At 38.0% G+C, this 25,664-nt stretch overlaps 1 protein-coding gene across 4 annotated transcripts in view; it reads right to left on the reverse strand.

The window, feature by feature from the left end:
• Positions 1 to 249: 249 nt before the first annotated feature.
• TDP1 (tyrosyl-DNA phosphodiesterase 1) overlaps positions 250 to 25,664 on the reverse strand; it is a 45,685-nt gene continuing 20,270 nt past the window's right edge. For 3 of the 4 annotated variants that reach the window (XM_040068016.2, XM_040068018.2, XM_040068019.2), the window contains exons 13-17: positions 23,389 to 23,496; positions 21,760 to 21,862; positions 11,340 to 11,454; positions 1,119 to 1,260; positions 250 to 706 (exon numbers count right to left, since the gene is read on the reverse strand). In XM_040068016.2, coding sequence (XP_039923950.1) covers positions 673 to 706; positions 1,119 to 1,260; positions 11,340 to 11,454; positions 21,760 to 21,862; positions 23,389 to 23,496 — 502 coding nt within the window. In that variant the 3' untranslated portion in view covers positions 250 to 672. The remainder of the gene's footprint in view (positions 707 to 1,118; positions 1,261 to 11,339; positions 11,455 to 21,759; positions 21,863 to 23,388; positions 23,497 to 25,664) is intronic. The other variant, XM_040068020.2, reaches the window with a different exon arrangement.

Here is a 25,664-nt window from a genome sequence, read left to right on the forward strand (position 1 = left end):
ACGTGTTCCAGCCCCTCTATGTCTTTCTTGGCATGAGGGGCCCAAAACTGGACACAGCACTCGAGGTGTGGCCTCACAAGTGCTGAGTATCACTGCCCTGGTCCTGCTGGCCACACTATTTTTGATACAAGCAATGTGTTCCATTAATGGGATACTGTTGATTTTATAGAACACCCAGCACCACATTTGCAAGATACAAGTTCCAAACCAATCTGAAATGTACACATTTAGAAGACAGAACAAAGGATATATTAGCAAGATTACCTTTGTTTTTATTTGTATTTTACACATAGTAACTTTTATTCCAGCTACTGGGGTCAACTGACAGTCTCACAGAACAGTAATTTTAAATTTAATTACAACTAAAAATGCAGAGAGACTCTCTGAGAACAGTTCTCATCCTGAAAACCATATTGGGAACCACAGTAAAGAAAAAGCATATAAAAAGGTTTTCAAAAAAGCAGGTTCACTTGTAATAATATGGTTATAGATTCTCCAAGAATCTCTCCCTTATTAACATTTTAATGTTTCAATTAGACATTACAGCTTACAGAACAGAAACAAGCAGATTTTGCAAGTAGCATGGCAGGCTCAGTGTCAGCAAGTGGAACATCACAGAGTAGTGGAAACATTTATGACGGAACCCACATATTTCCATGAGTATCAGGGGCATCAGTGTAAGGAATATTCCAAATCCATGGTTGATCTGTAAACCAAAACAAAGACATACTCATGACAAATTAATTTATCAAATGCAAAATTTGGTTCTCTTCCTCTTTTCCCTTTGGAGGAAGAGGAAGGCCAAAACACCCACTGATTTTCAGATAACATCATTTGCAATTCAGCTTAGTGGAATTTTTTTTTTTTTTAACTGTAAGATACAGAGATTTCAAAAGGCTTTGCTTTCCCCCAGATATTATTTTAAATATAGTTATAACTCAACATACTAACTATATAAGAATTGTATTTCAGACAATATACAAGTACAGTAATGCAGCCAAATTTTGGTTGGCTTAGTGCCAGCAAGTTCTGTGCTGCATCTCTCTTAACCCAATGGAATTATAAATAAGCACTGTAACATATTAATATTTTTCACAGGGACAGTAAGAATTCAGTACCTTAAGAATGACACTGCCTGACCTCTGAAAGGTTCACATTTACCCCTCACATCTTCAAACATTACACCTTCAGATGAGCAACAAGTTTGCACCGCACAGTCCCCTCTCTCCCACTTCTCAGAATATAGAAGCTCTTTCCACTTTTGAGAAAGAGAAAAGGCAACACACCAGGAGTTAACTGCTAGCCCTGCAACCTGTTCTATGCTCTTCCTCCTACCATATATGTGGCAGAAATGCAGCTGTTCTATGAATCCAAGGTAGAGAAAAATCCTTTAACCCTTTTTTCTGTTGAGCTTTCTTAATTAAGAAATTTATATAAATCCATCCACAAAATGAGCCCTGAAGGAATACAATGACATTAAACTGTAATATGCATAGATTAAACTGAACTGTACCAAGGATGACAGGAACAGCTATTGATTGAGATTTCTTTTATCCAATTTTAAATTTACAGGATCCAATGACAACTGTGACAATACAGGAAGTGAAAATTACTGTAGCGAGGAAAGGAGAGTAAGCAAGTGACAAAAACAGTAATGAAGGGTTATATAAATTATGCAACAGCACACTGTGACAAGTACCACAGCAATTAAACATGGAGCAGAGGGACCGTTGCTACTAGGTACTCAGAATTACTTGATACTAGACTGTTCTTAATTCTGGTACGGTAGTTCTGTATGTTGCGGTAAAACATATCCCAGCTATGCATATGCTTTAAAACGTGTCTGTTTACTGAAGGAAGAGAACAGTAGGGTAGTTGGTTGGTATTTTGTTACAGTGGACAGGTGATTTCAAAGCATATAAAAAACTATAAGGCATCAGAAACCGGAAGAAACTATAGCGCTTAACTCACAGTGCTGCCAAGAAAGCTCTCTAGGTTTCTGGCTCATCTGCAGGATATCTAGACTTTGAGTCCTCTCTTAAAAAGAAAAAAAAAAGTAGCACCAATATTTCCCTAAGCTTGTTTTATCAGTCTCCTGCTGGAGAGCCATGTGTACCTTTTGTATTTTAAGTGAATACCTTACCAGATTAGTAAACATTAACAGTTAAAAAAATGGGTAGAGAATAAAGCAAATGTTGGGAAAAGAATTGAGGATTTCAAACATACATTCAGATTTAAACACTGACCTCTATCTAAGACATCAGAATAAATCCAGTCCCACTCAGGCACTGGAATCCGTCATTCAAGAGTACATTATGCAGCTTAGACCTATCCTTCTTCCCTACCATCTGGCAGTTACTCTGCTTAATTCAGCAAAACATGCAGGCAGAGGAAAACTTAAGATGTACAGAAATAACTTCAGTCACCCCCTTAAAGCATGCTGAGAAGCCTCAATACCTAATTTAGTTCTTTCTAATTGTAGCTATCCAAATAAAATTTGCTCAAGGTAGCTATTATTGTGCTTGGAACTTTGTTCCATTAATGGGATGCTGTTGATTTTTATAAAATAGGCAACAGTATTTTAATAAATCATGTGTAGAACTATTGCTGATACAAATTATAATTATTTATAAAATGTCAGGTTCATTTTAATATTATTCATCACTTTTAATAGGATCTATATCAGCAAGAGAAAGACAATGACCGTGTGCAAATACCATATCATATCATGGTAGCTTACTGTTACTTATGAATGTGACTGCTAAGGTTCTCAAAGTTAATTCCTTTGATCTTCTTGGGGGAGAAAACAAAAGCCCCATTAACTAATTTTTAAAGTGTCCTTAACATACCTACCTTCCACACATTTCAAGATTAGTGCTTCATTTCTGATACCCCAACTCTGTCTCAACTCCACCTAACTGGAGTTAGTGTCATCTGCTAGGCTGGTACCACAGCTTTGCTCTTGCCTCATTTACAAAGCAGTAGAACTCCAGCAGTAGACTCGGCACTCAGTAAAATAAAAGGGGCTACTCAAGTCCCACTGCTACTTAAACATTATCTGAAAGCTCAGACAGAACATTATTTCAGTTATACTCTGATTTTTGAATATTCTCTCACAACTAAATAGACTACCACTTTTTACTTAAAGGTAGAGAGGCTCTGGAGAACAAGTCAAGTTCTTTTTGAGTAACATCTGAATATCACTCAAAGAATCCATGCTGGCAGGCCAACTCAAGCCTTCATTTTCTCAAAAATATGACAGATGGCAGTACAGTCAAAACCAGGAACGTGCAATTGAATAGTAAAGTATAAAACACAATGAAAGCACCCTTGTGATCCACTTCCTACGGGTGTCTTTTGCACAAAGTGGAGATCTGGATGAGAGAATTCCTGGTCAATTTCTAAACCCAGAGACTGAATTCTTACCTATTCTTACCTCTAAAGCCACAAGTATTCACATATATAGAAAGGTTACAAATAACCAGGCTTCTTCAAGTCATTCTACATATACAAGGCAAACACACTCTCTGCTGCATGAATCTGGAAAGTTCTTCCTTAAGCATTTGCAAAAGGCGCACACTACACTTCAGTCTCTCTTGTCCCCTCCCTCTGGATGAGCATGGCATTTGAAAAGGAACTAATCTTGTTCCTCTCAATGCAAAAATCATACTTAAAGACCTCAAAAAGGAGGAAAGGCAGATGCAGAATAGATGTGGGATCTATATGAATATTCACAAACAAAGTGATGATTTCTGAAGGCCAGGACAATGACCACTTGTTTGGGGGAAAAAAAAAGAAGAAAAAATATTTCACTTTTCTGAGACCTCCCCCAAATTGTTATAAAATAACCTTGATATACTTATGAATTAGAAGTTTAAAGTTCCCTCCACACAACAGATGATTTCCTCAGTCAGTAAACTGTGTAATATCTAAATCACAAATGAACTGAAATTCCTTTACTACAGCAATCAACTTGTAATGGTAAGAGAGATAATAACAGTATTGCAACTGAGATGTGATGATGGCAGCTCAATAAGATAACGTTATACAACAAACACAGTCCTCATTTAAAAGACTCTACAAGAAAATAAAAATCTGAGTACTATTAAAGACACAAATTTTATTTATAATGATACCTTGCTAAGTAAGATAGCCTATTGTGTTCATGACTCCCAAATACCAGACTGGATAATTTTCAGCTTCCCTTCTAAGGAACTCTTGAATCACACTGCTGGTCTATAGGCTTTATTTTTCTTAGTATCATTGATACATTGAGCTTTGCAATAGTCTTTATTATGACAGCCTGAATCTTAACTACAGAGGCCTTCAGGAGATTGATGTATCTATATGATTTATTTATCTAGATATTGAGTAGTACTGTCAGCTACCAGAAGTCTTTTTTTAATTCTTTTAATGTTTTGCCCTGAAGATACATCTGCTGCCCACATATGGCCGCCTGCTGTTCAGCTGACTATTGGAAGTGATCAACTGCAATTGTTCAAAACAGCAATGTGAAAAGTTAATAATGTACATGTTGCACACAACAAATGTGATCTGCTAAAAATTAATGAGGTCCCTTGTCATGTCAGAATAGGAATGATCTTGTTTTAAAACTGCCAGATGTAAAATATGCATGTTATTCCCTGCAGCAAGGAAACATACAAGCTATGCATATCATGCATAATGCAACTCTTTTGTGCTGGTAATTTAAAAAATTTGTGAAGAAATAGTCTAAAGGACAAATGCCCAGGTAAAACTCCTCTGTGCAACCTTAACTCCAATCTGTCAGGATGTCATACTGTTAATTTCCTCAGACTTCAACTGCAAGTCTTGCACTCTGCACAATATAGCTCAAATCACATATAAAATTCCAAAACCAGACTGGGCATCATACATCTACCCTGAAAAAGAATACCCAAACCAAACTGCATTTAAAAATTCTTGAACTGACCTACTATTGAAGCAAAATACTGACCATATGGTGAATTTGCCATCTCACAGGAGTGCTCTCACCTAATAATCTGAAGCGCATCTCCCTTAGCCAAGCATAAGCTTTGAGCTCGAAGAAGCTGGCTAGTAATGTGGTAAATCAGATAGCTGAGTGACTCCTGGTCTTCAAGGCTGCAATCTGATCATAAGACGACAGAAGTGGCCAAACTAAATAGTGACTCTAACTCGAGTTTCTTCTCATGCAAAGTGTTCATTTCTTCATGATCATTATAAATAGCTGGTAGAAAAAGTGTACTCAAATGTTGTACTTGGGCTCAGAGGTCCTCTGAGGCAGTGTCTGACGTCAAGCTGCATTATGAGAGCTTCAACCTCAAACTGCAGGTTTACCAGTCAATAATAATGCTTTTGGTTCTGCTGAGGAAGGAAACTGAAACCAACACGAATGCCATTTCTTCCAACTCTGGCTTCCTCAACCTGGGCTATGATTTACAATGACAATATACACTTGTTGCTTGAAAAACTGAAAACTAAACCTCTAAACATACTCTGATTTATATTTACCATTGCTCTAAATGTTAAATAAGTGAAGTATTTTCTGTTCAATGTATTAGAATCACTAGAAACTGGACTAGTTTCTAGTTGTCATCTCCTAAGAAGACAGGATATTCTCTTAGACTTTGTACCATACTAGGCACACTGAAAGTACTTGAAGTGCTCCAAAACTTCATACAGGATGTTGCTAGTCTAGTTCTTTAAAAGCCTAGAAAGTACACAGGCTTCAAGCAGCTATGCAACCTTAATTAGAAAAAAAAAGGTGGTTATTGAAAAATATTAGTTACTTTCCCAGAAGTCTTCTATCTTAATTCTTCAAAAATATTTTAACTATTTGACAGAGAAAGTAGTGGAACATTCTAGGAATTAGAACAAGAAACAGAGGTGAGAGAAAGGTAGAAACCACATACAGTGACATTTTCCCTGAACTTATATGACCCGCTGAGGATACAGCAGGTCCCTGTGAGGGAACTCAGACTAACAAAGAACTGTAGCTTTGCTGGACAAAACACTGATCTCTTCTTCTAAGCACTGTGCCACTAGCACAAAGCAGGATGGATGAAAATTCTTTCAACTCTTTAGGTAACAGGTTAAACACAAATACCTAAGCCTACCAGAGCTGGAGGCAAGTGTGCCATAAAGTCTTTCTTCCTTTTATCCAGCACAACACATTATATGTAATAAATGAGATGCAGTGTTACTATAGTTTCCTGAAATCACTATAAATATTTGCCAAATGTAATTTCACCACACTCCCTATTCCCACTCACTGAAAATCAGACGAAATATCAAGCACTGAATATCTGAAGTCACAAGAAAAAGGTCAATTTACTCTTCCATGTAAGTGTGGCAATGGAACATTGAACAGCGAGCAGGGCCCTTCACAAGGGAGAGAGCTGCTCTTGTGAGATATGTTAAAGATCCTTTTGTGCATCCTTAACGAAATCATGGCTGTCAGAGGTTCAAAACTTCAGCCAGAGGACTAATGAATTAAGTGGACTGTCAATTTCTGCACAATGCCTGAACTTGTATTAAAGCTAATTTTCATCTCCTTTCCCCACCATTTCTCCAGGCTCCTCACCATTTTTCCAGCATGAGATTTGACAGCTTTAGCCCCCAGTTACCAAGGGTAAAATAGATGTTCCCACTGGAACATAATGAAATACATCTTAATACATTTTTACAAGTTGTGAGAATTGTTCAGGAAAGAAATCTTCAACGAAGGGCAAAACAACTGAGGTAATTAATGTAATTGGCATGTATAGAGACTAATATGTAGTTTCACTCTACTCTCAACTGAGTTGGAACTTGTCATTTTCTTGCATACACATTTATCTTCTATATACTCTTAATCAACTAATAGTTTATTTCTTTGATCTCAATATATACACTTAAGAGAAAATTAAATGAGAAACAACTTGTTTAGTAGAATGCATTTACCCCCCTATTTTATAGGGTTCTCTTCCAGAGGGTTTGTGAAGTTTCAGAGCATTTTGAACTAAGAGTTCAGAAAAAACTTTTATAAACTCCTGCTTGTAACCTAGTCATAACACAAAGAACTGCTGACAGATCTTTTTTTTAGTTCATCCCCTTTTCAATAATGCTTTAAGAATTCTGCAACAAATATTCATGCTTAATAAATCTAAAATCTGGCAGAATAATAATGCAGAGAAATGTTTCACCTGCTGAGATCTTCCTAAAAAAAGCAGAAAACAGAGCCAATTAAACAAATCTCATCACACTTACCTATAGCTACAAAGTTAAGTGCAACTCACTAGGAAAGCTCAAATGAAGTAGCCCAAAATAGTGCACTATAATACAACAATATATTTTACAATACATATAAACCATAGTTAATTGATTATATAATAAATTCCTAGCTATTTTTAGGTCCAAACATATTTTCCCAAGCATTATAGTGTTTGCTGATAGCTTTGATTGGGTGGTTGGGTTGTTCTTTTAAAATATTCTCTGTAGTCAAAATAAGCTACTTAAAATATTTCTGGTATGATTTCCCTCACAGATATCTTACAAACTCCCCATCACAACTTCAAGTGCCTATTCTGCTACCAGCTATGGTTTGAGACTCAGGTAAATTTTATTCTTCGTTCGCTTCAGGGAGATCAAATGGCTCTGGCTGGCAGAAGCAGGTAGAGTTGACCTGTTCATGTATTATACAACATGTCTCTGTGCAAGTCTGAAATACAGCTGGAAACTAAATGAAAGTACTGCCAAGATTTTAAATATGTGTCATATTATAATTTTAAATATTATAATTTCCCTACTGGTGACATCTTAACACACATCAATACACCCTTCAATGAGTACACCTCAGCCTATGACTATGTTTCAGTGAGGGACAATCCATCTCTAGAGGAGAGGCTACCAGTACAAATCCAAGAGGTTATCTGTCTCACAATGACCTCAACTTACACTCCTTAGAAATCTTTGTAAGAAAAACAGGAAGAAAATCTTTATGACTCTTTCTCCAAGACATCCTATTTTTCTGTTTTGCCTGAAACTTGAGTTTTAGAATGAAACCCACTGACTAACGAGGCAATCCAGGCAAAGTAGGATGAGACTTCTTTACCTCTTCCCTCCCTGTTATATTGGTGCAAGAAAAGTAGGACAGGGACCAAATTATTGCAATACTATTGAACTTAATGGACTTTAAAAGTTTGTGGATCAACCTCATGAACTATTATGGCTAAGACAAATTACTTACATAATTTACTGTTAAGTTTATAATTGTATGTCCTGAGATATATTTTATTACTTTTCAAGATGCATTTATTTCGCCGTAGCCATTTTCATGGTGACGTCCTGTCCAATATGATAAACATCAATTAGTATGACAGAAAGCCTCTGTGACAGAATGACAAAGAATCTCTGCAATTAAATTATTTCCACAAACTAGGAAACAGCTTTTCAGCTTTTCTTTCATTTTGTTACATTATATAATAATAGAATCCTCTAAGTACATCTGATCCATTATTATAATTTGTACAAGTACAGGAAAAAACAACATATTCTCAAAATTTTGGAATCTTCCAAGTACAACTTTAAGGCAAATGCATGGCCCTGCTCCTGACCATCTCTTCACTATTCTGCCTAGTTCTCCTTCCTGATGCCCCTAATAGGATTTTTCTGATTATATGAAAGTGACGTGTACTTTGTTTTCCCATGGTTAGAGAATCTGAGTTCATGGAAAATCCCCCAGAGCCTTTTCTCCTTCAATTATAAGGATCAGTCGGTATGGTCTCTTTGGGGAAAGGATAATTACTTGCATTTTTGCTTCTCAAGATTTTATTAAAACAAATCTATTTATATCACACTCCAGAGAGTTTGGGAGTTGACAACTGTATTGTTAAGGACAGATTATTTTATGAGTCCATCTCTCAACAGGGGAATTCTTTCAATATCTTTTCCACCAGGAGGCTGACAAACTGAAACAGAATATTCAGGAAAAAGATGTGAAACAGCATAGGCAGCTGACTTCATTTCCACTGCCAAAGCCTAGACAACCTGAACTCTGACATCTGTGCATATCACCAGAGAAAGCTAAGATCCAAAACCAGAACTACAGTCAAACCAGTTCTCCAGAGAAGTAAGTTTTCCATGCAGAAAGTGAAAATAGTTACTTGGAAAAAAATCTTCACATTTAGATGAAATATGCATAAAATTCTCTGACACAACAGCTTAAATGTTGGAATTAAACCAAGGACAGTAACAACTATACAAGTACATTAATGCACAAGAAGATAGCATATAAAATATTTGAGAATACACACGGATTCTGTTAATCTTTGTTTTAAAATCTCCAAAAATTTAAGTATGACCTCTTAGAAAAATCTTCCTAAATCCAGCTTGAGCACTGGTTAACAAGCAGTCAGTGCATATATACCCCAGAGCACAGCAGCCAGCTGATGTAGTTGTAGTATATTCTTACCCTGACATTAGTGCATAAGCCCAGCACAATCCCTGCCTCCATTCCCTGACACGACAGTAACAGTACTCAGTGTGTTTCATACTGAATCAAACAGCTTAACAGTCTGTGTTACCACTTCTACACTGGACACTGTGTTTTTTCTGGGAAAACTAAAACCACTTAAGAAGTCTTTCAGGTAAGTAGTAAGCTCTTTGAGCAGAACAATCCATCCTACCAGAGGATACAGAACATGCATCATACTGAGAAGGTGAATGCCTGGCTGTATTTAAGGTTTGGACTTGTATGACCGTGTCTACCGGTGAGAAGCCAGGCTTGTTGGAAACTGAAGGGATTCACCTAAGTGAGGCATGTGCCTCTTAGTCAACAAGCTGGCATGTGCCTCTTAGTCAACAAGCTGGCCAGAACTTCAAGCAAGAGCTTTGATCTAGATGTAGTAGTGGAAGAGGACAGAGTTTTGAGCAACACATAAGAGCCAAGGGCTGCTGCTGCATTAGGAACCAACAAGAAAATACCTGTGAAATGCTGCAAAGTGCTTGGGGCTTGTTCCTCTAAAAAAGTGACAGTCAACAGCCCAGCTGACATGGCTCTACACCAATGCAGGCAGCATAGATAGCACACAGGAGCTAGGAGCCACTGTACAATGAGAAAGATATCTAATCAGTATCACTGAGACTTGGTGGCCCGAATCACATGACACTTCAATCAGTGGCTACAAACTGTCCAGAAGGAAGGAAGACCAGGGGCTTTCCACTGTCTAAAAAAAGTGGATCAACTGCACAGAGGGGTGTTTGAAAAGCAGCCACAAGTGAAAGTATACAGGTGAAAAAACAGAGGTCAAGCCAACAGAGGAAGCCTCATGGTTGGTGTTTACTACAGTTCACCTAATATAGAATATGCTGGCAAAGCTATCTTACTTCAACTACAGGAACCAGCATCAAGCTCACAGTCTGATCCTGCAGCAGAGCTTCAATCACCCCGTGCCTTCACTTTTATTTACTACGTAACTATTATAAAGTCCATTGACTTCCTAGCTTTTAAATGTTCTTTCCCCCCATGTCATTCATTTGCTCAAAGATTTACTGAAACGTTTGAGTTTCTATAAACTGTGTTGCTCCTATTTGAAGCTCTGTTCGAGATGCTGTCTTTCTTAGATCAAGGCTTCTCAAAAAGAAGTTTGACACTCATTTTAAGGACAAAAATATAAAAAATTACTCTTCCCAAATATTGCAGGTTGCACATCAACATTACCCTCAATATATTTTTATATTTTTCAGCCATCACCACGCAGCCGCACTCACTTATCACTTTCCTGATTTGCATGTTCTACAGATGATCTCAGAAACTGAGACAGTTGAGATTTTGTACACTTCTTCAAGTGTTATGAAATATAACCTAAGAAATACAGAATGGAGCAAAAGCAACTCTTCTTTCTTCTGATTTACAGCAATTCTTTCACATTTGCACTACAGTATTTCTTTCACACTCCACTTCCAGAGGACAGTTTTTGTCCCATGCCTCCTCTCCTCCAAACATTCCTTTTTTTAAACCCTTTCCCCTATTAGTTTCGCAAAAAACCATTTTGATTCCATAAAGAACATCTATTCTCTTAATGCATATAATAATCACAAAAGAGGAATAAAAACTAGCATTGAAGTTATTGATCCAAAACTTAAACAATAAAGAAAAATATTAGAATAAGGTACCTTAAAGTTGCTTTCTTTGAAGTCGCAAGCAGAACACAGAACTGTTATCAAATCACATACAATCACACCACATAAAGTTAAAATAAATCTTTGGAACACAGCAGTTTTCAACAGACTCAGAGTTACTCAAATAGCTTGCTTCATGTAGAATACAAGCTTACTTTTCTTCTGAAGTCACACCTTACCTTTGCTTCCATACTGTTCTGGTGGCAGGTCATAAGGTACAGGAAAATATGTTGCTGAATCTTTCTGTTCTGCAAGCTTTTTCTGTCCTGCATGAAAGTAACCTTTGTCCAATCCCTATGAAAGAAGGGGAACATACAGAAGAAAAGATTTATTAGTTTCTGGGGAAAAAGACAATCTATGATAGATGCTTTCTCAGTGAGCTATTTTAATGAAGAAAACCTTTTGCCTCCTATACTGAGATCAGACAGTTCATGAAACACTTTCATGTCTTAAAAACTCAGCTCCTCTTACTTCTACTATTTATGCTCTTCTCTCTTTATTATATCCATTGGCTTGGCCCCACATGTGGGTCCATATTTGATATATTCTGCCTTCTCAGGCCCTTACACATACACCAACTTAGTTCCACGTTCACTAGGTGAACTCCTTCAGTGTTTAATATTTAATTGAAGTGAAAAGCTTCAGAAATTTCTCTTTGCTGCTTAGTTTCATTTTGACCACATTAATCGGATGCCCAGTATGTTTCATAGACTAAACTAGAAACCACCTTTTGTTATAGAAGCAAGTCTTCAAATCTGTGCTTTTCGGACACCTTCAGTAACATCATCCACGGACACAAAATATTTAATGAAGATTTGAAACTGCTTGCACAAAAGCTTCAAAGGCTACACACTTATATTAGAAGGACAGCATTACTGCCAAACAAGGTTAAGGACTATAAAAAGAAAAAATGCAATACAGTACAAAGGCAGAGATTTAAAGTGATTCAAGTAACTTGGGCAGACGGTATTGCTTAGCTACTTCTCCAGAGAAATTGAATCCCAACTGTAGCGAGTTACACAAAAGCAGAAGCTCTTAGTTCTGAGACTGAAAAATAGCTTACCTTCAATCAAGGAGAGTTTGATTAGAACAGACTAGAAATTTAGAGACTATCAAGTTTCTTATTTATTTATAAAATATTACTGACAACTATTTTTCTTTCTAAAATCATAGAATAGTTTGGGTTGGAAGAGATCTTCAAAGGTCACCTAGTTCAATCCCTGTACACTGGACAGGGACATCTTCCACTAATAGCAGGCTGCTCAGAGCCCTATCCAACCTGATCCTGAATGTTCCCAGGGATGGGTATCTATCACCCCTCAGGGCAACCTGTGCCAATGTTTCACTACTCTCACAGTAAAGAATTTCTTCCTTAGATCTAGTCTAAATATACCCTCTTCTAGTTTAGAGCCACTGTCCCTTGTCCTGTCCCTACAGTTCCTATTAAAAAGTCTGTCCCCACCTTTCCCACAACCCCCTTTAGGTACTAAAAGGCTGCAATAAAGTTTCCTTGGAGCCTTCTCTTCTCCAGGCTGAACAACCCCAAGCTCTCTGTCTTTCCTCACAGGAGAGGTGCTCCAGCACTGACCATTTCTGTGTCTCTTCTCTGGACTCAGTCCAACAGGTCCTTCCAGTGCTGGAACCCCAGAGCTGGAGGCAGCACTGCAGGTGAGGTCCCGTCTGAGCACAGCAGAGGGGCAGAAGAATCCCCTCCCTTGCCCTGCTGACCACGCTGCTTTGGATGCCGCCCAGGACACAACTGGCTTGCTGGGTTGCCAGTGCACATTGCCAGCTCGTGTTCAAATATTAACTTACACTTTATTCAAGCTCTCTGGTCCACCAGTCTGGGTTTTACACCACAGGAAGGACCTGTAAGCATTCTAATTACCACTAAAAAAATCCTGTGGTATTCAAACAGACACACTGTCTGAATGGAGAGTCCCATCTACGTACAATACTGCAAGTCTTTCTTCAGTGAAGTTTTACACCATCAAATATTATCATTTTAAGATGCAGACAGCAACATCCACGTGACCACACACAGCATGAGAATCAGTGCAGCCTTGTGCCTTTAATATTCGAGAAGAATAGTAACCTAGAAAAAGGAGAGCTGTCAAAGACAATGTCAGACAGCAGTTCTAGCAAGTCAGTTCAAGAATCTCCTTTAGAATACAGATGCATCTTTTGTCTCATGACCCAAAGTAAGAGCAAACTATAGGTTATGATGTAAGAAACACTATGTATTATTTCAAGGACTAATACTGAGGAACAAGGACTGAGGAACGTTTGAAGGAGCTGGGGTTGTTTAGTCTGGAGAAGAGGAGGCTTAGAGGTGACCTTATCACTCTCTACAACTTCTTGAAGGGAGGTTGTAGACAGGTGGGGGTCGGTCTCTTCCACCGGGCAGCAACTGACAGAACAAGGGGACACAGTCTCAAGCTACGTCAGGGAAGGTACAGGTTAGATATTAGGAAAAAATTTTTCACTGAAAGCATAATAAAGCACTGGAATTGTCTTCCCAGGGAGGTAGTGGAGTCACCATCTCTGGATGTGTTTAAAAAAAGACTGGACATGGCACTTAGTGCTATAGTCTAGTTGAGGTGTTAAGGCATAGGTTGGACTTGATGATCTTGGAGGTCTCTTCCAACCTCATTATTCTGTGATTCTGTAAGCAAAAGCCACTGCCTTTTAAATGAAAGAACAGAGGAAACAAATAAACAAGGTCCATGCTAAAGGACTGCATGAAAGAAAATCCAGTTTGAACTTCCCTTTCAAATACCATTTAAGTCAGATATTTTGATAAGCCTTCATTAAAACCAGGCTACAGCATTTTGTGGAGCTTAGCCTTGAGGTAGCAACAAACCAATGTGAATATACAAGATTATTTTTTAAAGCTCATAAACATCTAAGGGTTTGAAAATCACTGGAAAAAATTCGTAATTACTTCGACAAAATGCAACAATCAAATTGTATAGCCTTACTGCCAATGAATTTGAGTCACTTGGGGATTGGGAGAAATTTCATGTAAAAATCAAATAACCATACTTCTGTTTGTAGTGGAAAGAACATGAAATATGCCAGGGATTCTATAACTCACCAACAACAGGAACTGTGTAAGTGGTGGTGGTGCCAAGAGATTTTTTTTCATAACTCACAGCAGTCAGGCTGCAGTTGGTGGGAGGGTCTGAGTGGTGTGTATTCCTAGACACTACTCACAAGATGACATTTAAGTTGTCATATATTTAAATGTATGTGACCTGTATGAGATTTGATTGCCCAGACATCCAATGAGCTCTTCTATATCATCTACAGAAGAAATGTGAAGCAGCAGAGAAGGTTTCTCTGTTGTATTGTGAGATGGTTCTTATGCTACAACAAGCTTCATTTGCCTGATCAACAGCACCAAAATTACAAAGCCGCTGCTTGGCACCATTTGAGCTGGACATTTATGAAACCCTTGCTATCACAAAGCACAGTATAAACCTGTTTCAGCCTCTACCTACAAAGTAAGGACATTTTTCATCTTTTTTTTTTTTTTTTTTTCCTGTTTTCCATTATTTTCTTCAACCTAGCAATATTTTTGTTTCTGTTAAATTTCTTCAGCATCTTTCTTTTCAGGCATTTTGCTTCCTTCTCTTGTTCTACAATTTTGCTTTTCTCTGTCTTGTTCTTCCTCAGTATTCAGCAATTTTATCTTCCTCTCCTCTGAAAGACTCTGATGCTGTCCTCCAATGCTGCTTGACTCCACCAGTTCATCCCAAAACTGTTTTATTTGTCTGTCAGAGTTTAATCTACAGAGATCTTCCATTCAGGAAATATTAATCTAAGAAAAGACATTTAGTTTTCCTCAAAACACCCTGGAGTAAGTGTCTAGTTTGTGGAATACATTCTTTAACAAGGCTCTCTGAGGAGATTCACATGCTTTTAAAAATAACTCATGTGTCTATCTTCACACAGAAATTGAAGTAAGTCACACACTTTGTCTGTTTTGAGCATTTCCTGAATGTTGACAGCTCTCATTGCTGTTTCCAAAAAACAAACCAGCAGGATCTTGCCTAAAATAATTTCGTCTGACTTGTAAATTTTCCTCAGCCATATTCTATTCTTTCAGAATATTTCCCTCTGCAGCTTGATTTTGCTCTTTGACTGCTGCTTACAGCAATACATTTTGAAATGCTAATAAATACATATCTCAACTGCGAAAGATTTTTTTTTTGTACTAATAAAGCTTTAGGTGCTGATATGGCTTCTATTAGTGCCTCAGCATAACACACTGAAAAAGCACTCATTGGGAAGAATGGGAAAAAAGACGTTTAAGAGCTTTTAAAATACTGCCTTCCAGTTTTTGAGGTGGTTTCCCCCTCCCCCCCCAAATACAAAGCAGATTGCAGGCTATAAAAAAAGAGATCACATAAGATAAAGGTAAGAATTGCTAGCCCTATTAAGTGGGAAATCAAACTGATACCATCACAGCATTTTGATCCTACCAAGGTAACTTTTAACAGGAGACAATTGATTACCCCACTGGATGATGATGGGACTATTGTTTCCAATGCCAGTAAACAGAAAAATAGTCTTCCTTGGCAAAACTATTTAAAAACTTACTAGTTTGGGCAGCAAAGAATTAAGCATGCACACAAACTTTACAGTGGCCATGCTCATCTGGCCAGCAGAATACACAGCCAAATCCTTCCTCAACACTGGGCACAATTATTCAAAAGAGGGCTTTATTCAACTGTACCAGATCTCTTTTTTTTTTTTAAGAAGCCCACACTGACAAACTCAGGTATCTAAACCCAGAGTTTCTTGGTTTGGAAAGTATACGTCTGCGTGTCTTTAACAGTGGAACCTGAAAACCTTGTGGCAGTTAAAGCAAGGCTTAACATCCTGAAGTTGACATATAAAATCTTGGTTTACTTACACTGTATTAGCTTTCCCACTCTACATTCCACGGGATGAAAGACTTCATCTAAAACTAGAAGACACCAAAGAAGAAAATGGTACTACATTGCTTTAGAAGTTGATGTTAAGAGTCAGAGAACTTAACCAACTTGATTTTGGTTCTGCTCTAAGTTGAGCTATGACTGAAGGTGCCTGGCTTTAATCTTTATTTGAATCCAGCAAAAATTTAAGCAGTTCAGTTCTGAAAATCACATGCATAATGCCTGGCTGCTTTCTAATCCAGATTCAGCTCACACACCCAGCCCCAGAGTCAACTACAAAACAATACTTCACCAGTATTCACCATCAAATACAGCACTTCAGAATCTGAAATACTGTTGTTAGTTGCCTGAGTTTGATTATCTAGATTTAACTGTAGGGTTTGGTAGCACTAGGTAGGCAATGATGGGTAAGTTTTCAGTTTAGTAACATCTGTTTTATTTCACCGAGCTGGTACTTCTAAAACCTGACTGAGCCAGTACCACATTCAACAGATCTCTAAAATGATTTAAGTATTTCACAAATTTTTATACTATTTTACAGGTGAAGCTGAATTTATCTTAGCATCATATCAGACACAGAAGCTGTGAGGAAGAACCATTTACTTAAAGGCTTTCCATTAGTCACTTTGAAGATTTTTCAAGCAAACTAATTATGGGAACATGATTCCCAGAATTCTTTGCTTTTTGGTCATTGCCTTCTCACTACATGTTTTACCTGTTAAAGATGTACTTTATCTCAGCCTCTGGAAAGGAATCCCCAGCAGCTGAAAGAGCAAGTTGAAAAAGAGAGTGTAGATGTAGGAGGTGAGAAATAGAGATAGAGATGAAAATGGAAATGTAGTTCAAACACAGGACAATCTTTCTTATGAACATTATTTTTTACCCAATAGAAGCTTGTGATCTAATGCTAGCATCAGCTGATTTTTCCCTGAACACTAGAATGTAAATGATAACAGCTGCTGCTATATTGAGAACAACCATTCAACATAATTCTGAGAGTATGTATTAGCACACCAGGCCAAGACCCAACCTCAAAGCATAATTCTGGAAACACTTTTTAAAAAAGACAAAAACTGGCAGTCAGCTGATAACAAGTGAGGAATGATCCACTTCCAAATCTGTATTCAGCAGAAAATAGAAGGGACAAACTGCAGAGCTACAGGAGTTCTCAAGATAAGTTACATTAAGTGTGTGCTATGCAAATACACCACAATAGCGTGGCCAAGTAGTCTCAAGTGCTGGATGTTAAGGCTCCAGTCTCTTCTCGGACATGGGTTCAACTTCCACCACTGCCACAGATATTTTAATGGTTAGATTATATGATTGTAAAGATCTTTTTCCAGCTGAAATGATTCTGTGATTCTATGATGCTAAGTCTTCTACCAGATCTGGGTTGTGAACTTTGTAATAAAACTGCATGAAATAACCTAAAGAAACAGAACTATCAGAAACTGACAGTATTATTTCAGCATTTCAATAGCTAGAGCATGTTAAGTCCCTCAAGGCCTAGGAGAGCTCAGTTATGTTTCAAAGCACTTCATGTAGTTTATACTTTGCTTTTATATATAGTTTATACTACACTTTTATAACTTCAGTTGTAAACAAACTTTCGTGTTTCTAAAAATTTTGGTCTATTCTCCCAGTTCTCTGTTATCTTCCCTTAAAACTACTCTGACACATAGCATTCTAAAACCACAATGAACCAGTGTGACAAGCAGACTAAGTTATCAAAGAAGCACTTTTTATGCAGTTAACTGCAGGGTATATGCATAAGAAATTCATCAACTAAGCAGTGCAATATGAATATCAGATGACTGCATGTACATGAGCCCAGTATAGTATCTGCCTGACTACCTCCTTGTTACCAAGAGTCTCTGCAGGCAGTTACTTCCCAGAGAAGAAAGAAAAGCAGCTGCAGTGTCTCTCCCTGCTTTGCTCCCACATACACCGTATCATGTGACTAATCAGGTGATTGTTCTCTTCTGGTTGCCAGCCTTCACAATTTATTATCAATATGTAGGAAACTGGGAAAAAAAGTATTCTCTTCCAATATACAGTTACATATTCAAGTTTGAAATGACTTTCAATTAAGCTGTGCTCTGAGAAGTCTGAAACTCAAACATAAGACTATCTTGTGCACATTGACAGGTTTTATTACAGCCATCTAAAAGCTGTAGAAATTATAGTAAGCATAGGAGCTTTCTACAATTCACAAGGACAAGAGAGTTGAGGGCTGTAGAGAGAAAGCAGTGTATTCACACCGTGGCTAGCTAACCTGTTACACACCACTTTGTAAAAATACAGCAGGCCAAGCAGATCCTGTGAGAACCTTGAGAACATCATTGTATAATAAGTTTTATATCTCTATCTGTTTTTCTAGAACCGTATTTTCATTTTAAGTACAACCTTTGTCCCTCTTCTTACCACCCTCCCAACCCAAATGATACAGAAGAAAAAAAATTGAGAGAAGAGTAAAATTGATAAAAAACCCCCTCCCCTCTAGGAACAACTGAGCAGGATAAGAACTCTTCAGTCTAGACAAAGATAAAGGTATCTGGAAAGAGATGTATGAAAAGGATGACTAGGGATCCCATGGTTCTTGCGTCTTTCAACGCAAGAACAAAGAATATTCAAAATGAGCAACTTTCAGAACACTGCTCCATGTGACATTATTACATTGCGGAACTCAGCCAGAGCAGATTGTGACTGCCAAAAGCCTACAGACATTTAAGAGAAGTCAAGAGATGCTCACAGAATAAATCTCTAAGTCATGAAATATGGAGGGACAAACTTCTACATAAATGCCTGGCCATTATACTTTTCCACAAGCATCTGCTTTTCACCACTGAGTTTTGAGATGCTCCTTTGATATGATAAAGTAAAGCCTTCAACTCCCCCAACAATGGCTATTTCAAAGTAACCAGAGTGACAAAAAGGGAAAGATCCGGAAACTTGGCTCTACTTCATACTGCACATCAGGTTTTTCTTACCCAGATCCATTTATTCCTATTTTCTATCCAAAACTTTATGGACCATCATTCCCCACAAGCTCTGGTTCCAAAACCAGGCCAAAAAGTTACCTCAGTATGACTTCCCCACTCACCTTTCTGTCCCTTGAATTTGTCCTTCCTACTTCTTCCTTACATTAGCCCTCACCTGATCATGTTGAGCTGGTTCATGGAATGACTTTGGAAACCTGTCCTGTTTTGCTTTGGCCAGTCTGAGCTGGTTTAAGGGATAGAGAAGCCACTGAGCACTGATGCCAGTACAACTAAGAGAGTGAAGACAGCCACAGTTGTGGTCAATGGTTCTATATCCAGGTGGAGGCTGGTGACAAGCAATGTCCCCCAGTGCTGTCTTGGGACTGGTGCTCTTCAGCACCTTCACCAATAACATGGACAGCAGAACTGAGAGCTCCCTCAGCAAGTCTGTCTATGACACCAAGATGAGTGGTGCAGTTGACACACCTGAAGGATGGGATGCCATCCACAGGAAGCTGGACAAGCTCAAGCAATGGGCCCACAAGAACCTCATTAGCTTCAACAAAATCAAGAGCAAGGTGCTGTGCCTGGGTCAGGGCAATCCCAGACAGAAGCACAGATTGAGAGAAGTCACTGAGAGCAGCCCTGTGGAGGAGGACCTGGGGTACAGGCCAGACATGACCTGGCAATATGCACTTGCAGCCCAGGAAGCCAATTGTGTCTTGGGCTGCATCCAAAGCAGCGTGGCCAGCAGGGCAAGGAGGGGATTCTGCTCCTCTGCTCTGATGAGACCCCACCTGCAGTGCTGCATCCAGCTCTGGGGTCCCCAGCATGGACTTGTTAGAGCAAGCCCACAGAAAGGCCACAAAGATCAGAGGGCTGGAGCACCTCCTCCTACAAAGACACACTGAGAAAGTTGGGGTTGTTCAGCCTGGAAAAGTGATGGCTCCTCGTTTCAGCCTTCCAGTACTTAGGAGTTTATAAAAAAAGCAGATAGAGAGAATCCTGTGTAGAATGCAAGATTCAGGATAGAATGAAAGCCAAATGTTTCTCCTGGGGGTTTGGAGGAGGGGGTAATAGTGGGAGGGGTTTATGTTATTTCAGTGGGGTTTTTTAAGTGAAAAGTTTGCAGACTGGCAAGATCTAAAACAGGTATGGTCATTCTTGGCAAAAAGACTAACTGAAATATTCCTGATTTTCTACTCATTTGAAGTATGCACAGAAAAGCCAGTTAGAACAAGAACAGTCAAATTACGTTACATGACTGTGTCATCTGGTGATCAGTTATCTTTATACAAAACCCATCATTTACTAGGTATAAATATACCAGTACAATAAATTTGTTGTTTGGCAACACCTGGAGACAGCCAACTGGAAGTTGGAGTAGCCAACTTCCAAGAGCATTAATTTATCCCTTTCAGGCCAGTTGCTGTTAAAAGTCAAATTTTTGCATGACTTTGTTTGCCCAAAGGTTCATTATTCTGCTGCTAACAGTTGTTTACACAAATGGTGTTTTCCTTTTTTGGAGTTCATCGATATAAAAACCAATGATTCCTACTATAAGAAGCTGTAGGATTTTTCTTGTTTCACTTTCTGATAAATATGTTTTCTTCCACATAAACCATGCTGGAGAAAAACATCTAAGGCTCATGATATCAGAGACCTCACTGCTAGGCAAACTCATTATAAATGCCAAGAGTGAGATACAGGAGTTCTTTAACTACAGTCAGAAACCATCCATCTTAATATGCAATCTCAGGAGACTACAATTATCCAGTTATGGTAGGCAAACATTTTTACAATGTCATAATAGTAGAAAATATTCATTTGAGACTATATCATTAATCAGCGGAAATTACAGAACATTATGTGATCATCTGTGAATGTTATCTAGGAAATAAATACTCTTCATCAGCAAAATATTTCTAAGGACTTTTACTATACAAACACTTTTTCAGAGAAACTTGCAGTTTCTTCCCTGGAAAGAAGAAACATCACACAGGAAGAAGTTTGAATGGTTTGTGATCACAGACTAACTGCTGTTGAGAACATTTTGGTACTATCAGCTCACCAGAGAGAAGAAGGAATCAACCACGTAACAAAAAAATTGCATCTCCCCCCCATCAGGTAATAGAGCAAATCCAAACTAAACAAAGAAGGGAAGCTTTTTTCTTAAATATAATGTACAGTTAAGGACTTTCTACTACAGGTTTTTGTAGAGGGTTAAACACCAGTAAGTGTAGTTCAATAAGGAACCTGATATTAGGAGACAGTCACATGACTGCAAATGCATTTCAGAGAACGAGCAAGAACTGGTACAACATTAGGAATCGTTTCTCAAGTTATAACACATTCGCGTCAATGTGAATCTGCACTCACAGCCTAGTTTTAAAAAGCACAAAAAAAGACATCTGATCATCCTTTCCAGTAACACTTAGAATATATCTTACAATTTTAAAATATTATTGTCTGTCAGTAAAGTCACAGCAATACCAAATCCATACCTGCTGTGTAGGAAAACAAGATTCTATGAATGCCTCACAAATTCCATTTCCTATTAATTTCTAATCTGGAAATACAGAGCCTACTGATCGGATTCTCAGTTACACTTGTATTCATAAATATTTGCAGATTTTGGTCATATCCCAGGATTTGTGCTTGAACTGTGAACTTACAAATGCTGAAGGCAAGAAAAGAACTCCAAGTTCATAAGAACGGATCATCAGTTGGCTGCCATTTTTCTCCAGAGCTCCCCAAGCTGCTTTAGATAGATTGGCACTGTGAAGAGAAACAAAACATCTTAGCGAGGCACAATCTTCAAGGCAGAAAATGTTTAAATAACAATGTAGCAACATCCTTCTAGCAGGAGAACTTAAATTCAATCAGAATAGTCTTCTCACAAAAAATGACTTGGTTGTTATCCCTTACTGCTATTTTTACAGCGCAGTGGGAGCAACAGAGACAATATGTAGAAAGGCATTCATACAACACATGTGGATAATTATACAAGCCTATTTCTGTCATACAGATCTACAAGAAATTCAGCCTTTTGAATCTTCTCTGCACATTTCAGAAAGAATTTGGTACTGGTAAATAGCTTCAATTTGATGACTTAAAAAGATTAAAGGCTAGCTCAATTATGACTAGTTACAATACATTTAGTACAGAGTGGGTTTGCATTTTGCAGTTTAGTACATAGTGTTAAACAGTATCTTTTGCTCTTGGCATTTTGTTCTTCGATCTATTTATGAAAACATTTATCAAAGAGGTTTGTTTCAATTTGCTATTCAGCACCATGCAGTAGTTAATCTTTCATCAGCATCTACTACAAAGTAGATAAATTTGGGAGTCAAAAAATATATGCAATTCTGTTGTCAAAACCTACTTCTACAGCACAATACAAAATTTACACATTATGTTTCAACGGATGGACATACTGGATGCTGTTTGGCAACAGCAAATGGTGGAACAGAAGAAACATGAAAAGAAAATAAAGCAACCATAAATTTCTGTATTAGGCGGAATGAAGATCACATTTAAATGACTCAAAACCTTTTAAAAAGCATATTAATCACCACCACTATTGCAGGCAACAGTATCAATGAGGGATTTAATTTTAAGAGAAGAAATATAAAGAGAAAAAAATATTAAAGTAACTGAGCATTTAAGAGTAAGGACAGATCATAATCTGTAGAATATAGGGTTGTATAAAAATCAGTTTTGGTAAAACTGAAATACATCTGTATTTTTCCTTCACAACAAGACATTCTCCCTTCAAGTCAAGGAATTTCTTGCTTCCTCCTTTCACGTCTTTAACAACCAACAGAAATAAAGCTTATACTTAAGGCAGACTGCTAAACAACTCAATCTGACAAAAGATCAAATTCCAAAATCTAGGCATCTGCATGTTTTATAACAGTAGGGCAGCCCAAGGGTAACTTCAGCTAACCCAAGCTCTACCTATTCTGTAGAAACCAGACATTCATACCATACCACAGCATATCTTAAAGAAACTTAACCCAAGATTTAAAAATATTTATCACTTTAGTTGGTGTTGAACCCCAAAACTGGGAGTCATGACACAGACAAGATTTTAGTGTGATTACCAACAGCTCCTGACAATCATTTCTATCTGCAGCTTCAAATGGGGCAAAGCAATGGAGAAATATTAAATACGGACAAAAATTCATATCACTAATTGAAGTATTATGAAGGTTATGGAAGTAACTCCCCATGGCTTGCAGCTGACAAAAAACCCCATATATAAAGTTCTTAAGTGAGAGCTGTACTGGTTAGATGTTTACCTTGTCACCAAGAACCATGCAATCTTCTGGAAGTCCGGAGAGAGTCTCATGTATGTCTTAATGTGAGGTATAGCATGAGTTCGACCTGTGACTTCTGCTGACCACTTGCTAGGGAAAGCAAAAAGAATTCTTTTCATAAAGGTTTTTTTTTGAGGCTCAAAAAGTACTCGCCATACTACAGCACCATGATTTCAGGAACACTACTTATACTTGTCACACTCAATACTTATTTTTCCTAGAGAAAAATCTTAAAATACTACATTTAACTGAACTGTTAGCAATTATACTAGTAGTCAGAAGGGCAGGTTTTTTTTTTTCCTTACAATCAACCCAGAGAGATATTCTCCTCAGTGTGTAAGGTTCTCCTAACAAGTTTTTTTCCAGTTTCCTTCATTCCAGATAGCCCTCAAGGAACTAAGTCTAAACTTCTGGCCAATATATCTTCTCTGAAGACTATCAATGGTTATGACTTTAAGCAACTCAGTTTGCCACCAAACTAAACCTCAGAGAATTTCCCAAGTTTATTACAATTTATTATCCATGACATAAAGACAGGGAACAATTGGTAGATTGTTGCAACTACTCTTCCTCTTCCCCCTTCTGAGCCTCTAAGCCACTGAGAAATTCGAGGATTTAAGAGAATAGAGGTCATATCTATGTGTATATAAAAAACTAGTTTAAAATAACAAGCCATTGCTGGATTAATTCAGAATCAATGTTACAGAACTAAACTGTAAGCAAGCAGAAAATAAATGTGCATAACTGAAGGTATATAGTCACAGCAACAAGCACTTTATGTTCACAACTGTTAATCCTCACCCAAATTCAGGAAGAAAACTTCTTAACACACCTTCCCTCACCCAGAGAATTTTCTTTCCCCTTCCTTTGAAGGAAGACTGGTTTCAGTTGTCACAATCCCGTTTTCCTAACTTAGCATTCTCTTCTAAGAGGCAAATCAGAAAGAATTAACTCTGACAAACTTAAGTGCACTGTGTTCCTCTAAAAGTCTGAGCAGACTGACTCAGAAGGGCTGGAATTATTTACCTATGTTGACTTTCAGGACTAACATTTAAATACAATGCACTTAAAATTAAGAGGCTTTGTATTTCATGGGTGAAGACCTAGTTACTTTAACAACCCTATCTCCCAGATGAAGGAAAAAAATCTCTGAGAGCTGGTCCTGTATTCTTAAAATTAAAGGGAAGTGCTGAAACATTCTGCATGTTTGGTACAAACCAGACTTTATATTTTGATGCAAGCTGCATCAAAGCCTGTTTCTATAGGACAGATTAAGATATATATGATACAGAATTAGCTAACTAAACTTGTCTTCCCCTAAAAACTCCACGCTTTTCATACATACAGATTGTAAAGCTGAATCATGACTCAACCACCCTGGTTAATAGCTTCTCTCAACTGACAGTTTAGGCAAGCATCTTTAAGTTTATGGGACAAAAATAATTCAGTAACTCCAATAAAATTGTAAAAATGAAGAACAGGAAAAATAGTAGAACTAGGAATTTAAAATTGATTTTCTTTAGATTTACCTCACTGCTTTACTCTGGGACAAACTTCTCCCCTCACCACTAATTGCAGTTGTTCTGAGATACTATCTCAGTCTACTGCCTTTTTGCCTCCTTATCTTAAGACAGATACAAGTAGTGTGCTTTAGCAAGAGTAATACCACTTCTTAACTATCTATTACCCACAGTACTCTTAACTGCAGTTTGATTTCATCAAAAGTGATTGAAACTCCTATTTTAGAAAGTTAAAATCAGAAAGGGGAACATGTATTTTGGCTGTGTTTTCCCTAGTAGGACAGCACAAAGATGTAAGGATTAAAAGGGGAAAATGCATGCTAGTTTTGGCTGGGATAGAGTTAATTTTGGCTGGGATAGAGTTAATTTTCTTCATACGGGTCTGTATTGAGCTATGTTTGGATTTGTGCTGGAAACAGCACAAACACAGAGATATTTCAGCTGTCCCTTGCCCACAGCCTTTTCTGCCTCTCACACCACCCCAGCCGCAAATAGGCTGGGAGGGGACCGGGGCAGGACAGCTGACTCCAGCTGACCAAAGGGATATTCCAGACCATACACCATTCTGCTCAGCACACCAAGCTGAGGGAAGACGGGGGTGATGGGGGGGGGTCATTCAGAATGATGGCCGCTATATGCCCAAGTAACCACTAGGCACGAAGAGAGCACTACTTTCCTGGGGAGGTCTGAACACCTGCCTGCCCATGGGGTGGGTGTGGTGAACGAACTAATTTTGCT

This window comes from Hirundo rustica, chromosome 6 (assembly GCF_015227805.2).
Source record: "Hirundo rustica isolate bHirRus1 chromosome 6, bHirRus1.pri.v3, whole genome shotgun sequence".
In the NCBI taxonomy this organism is placed as follows: Eukaryota; Metazoa; Chordata; class Aves; order Passeriformes; family Hirundinidae; genus Hirundo; species Hirundo rustica.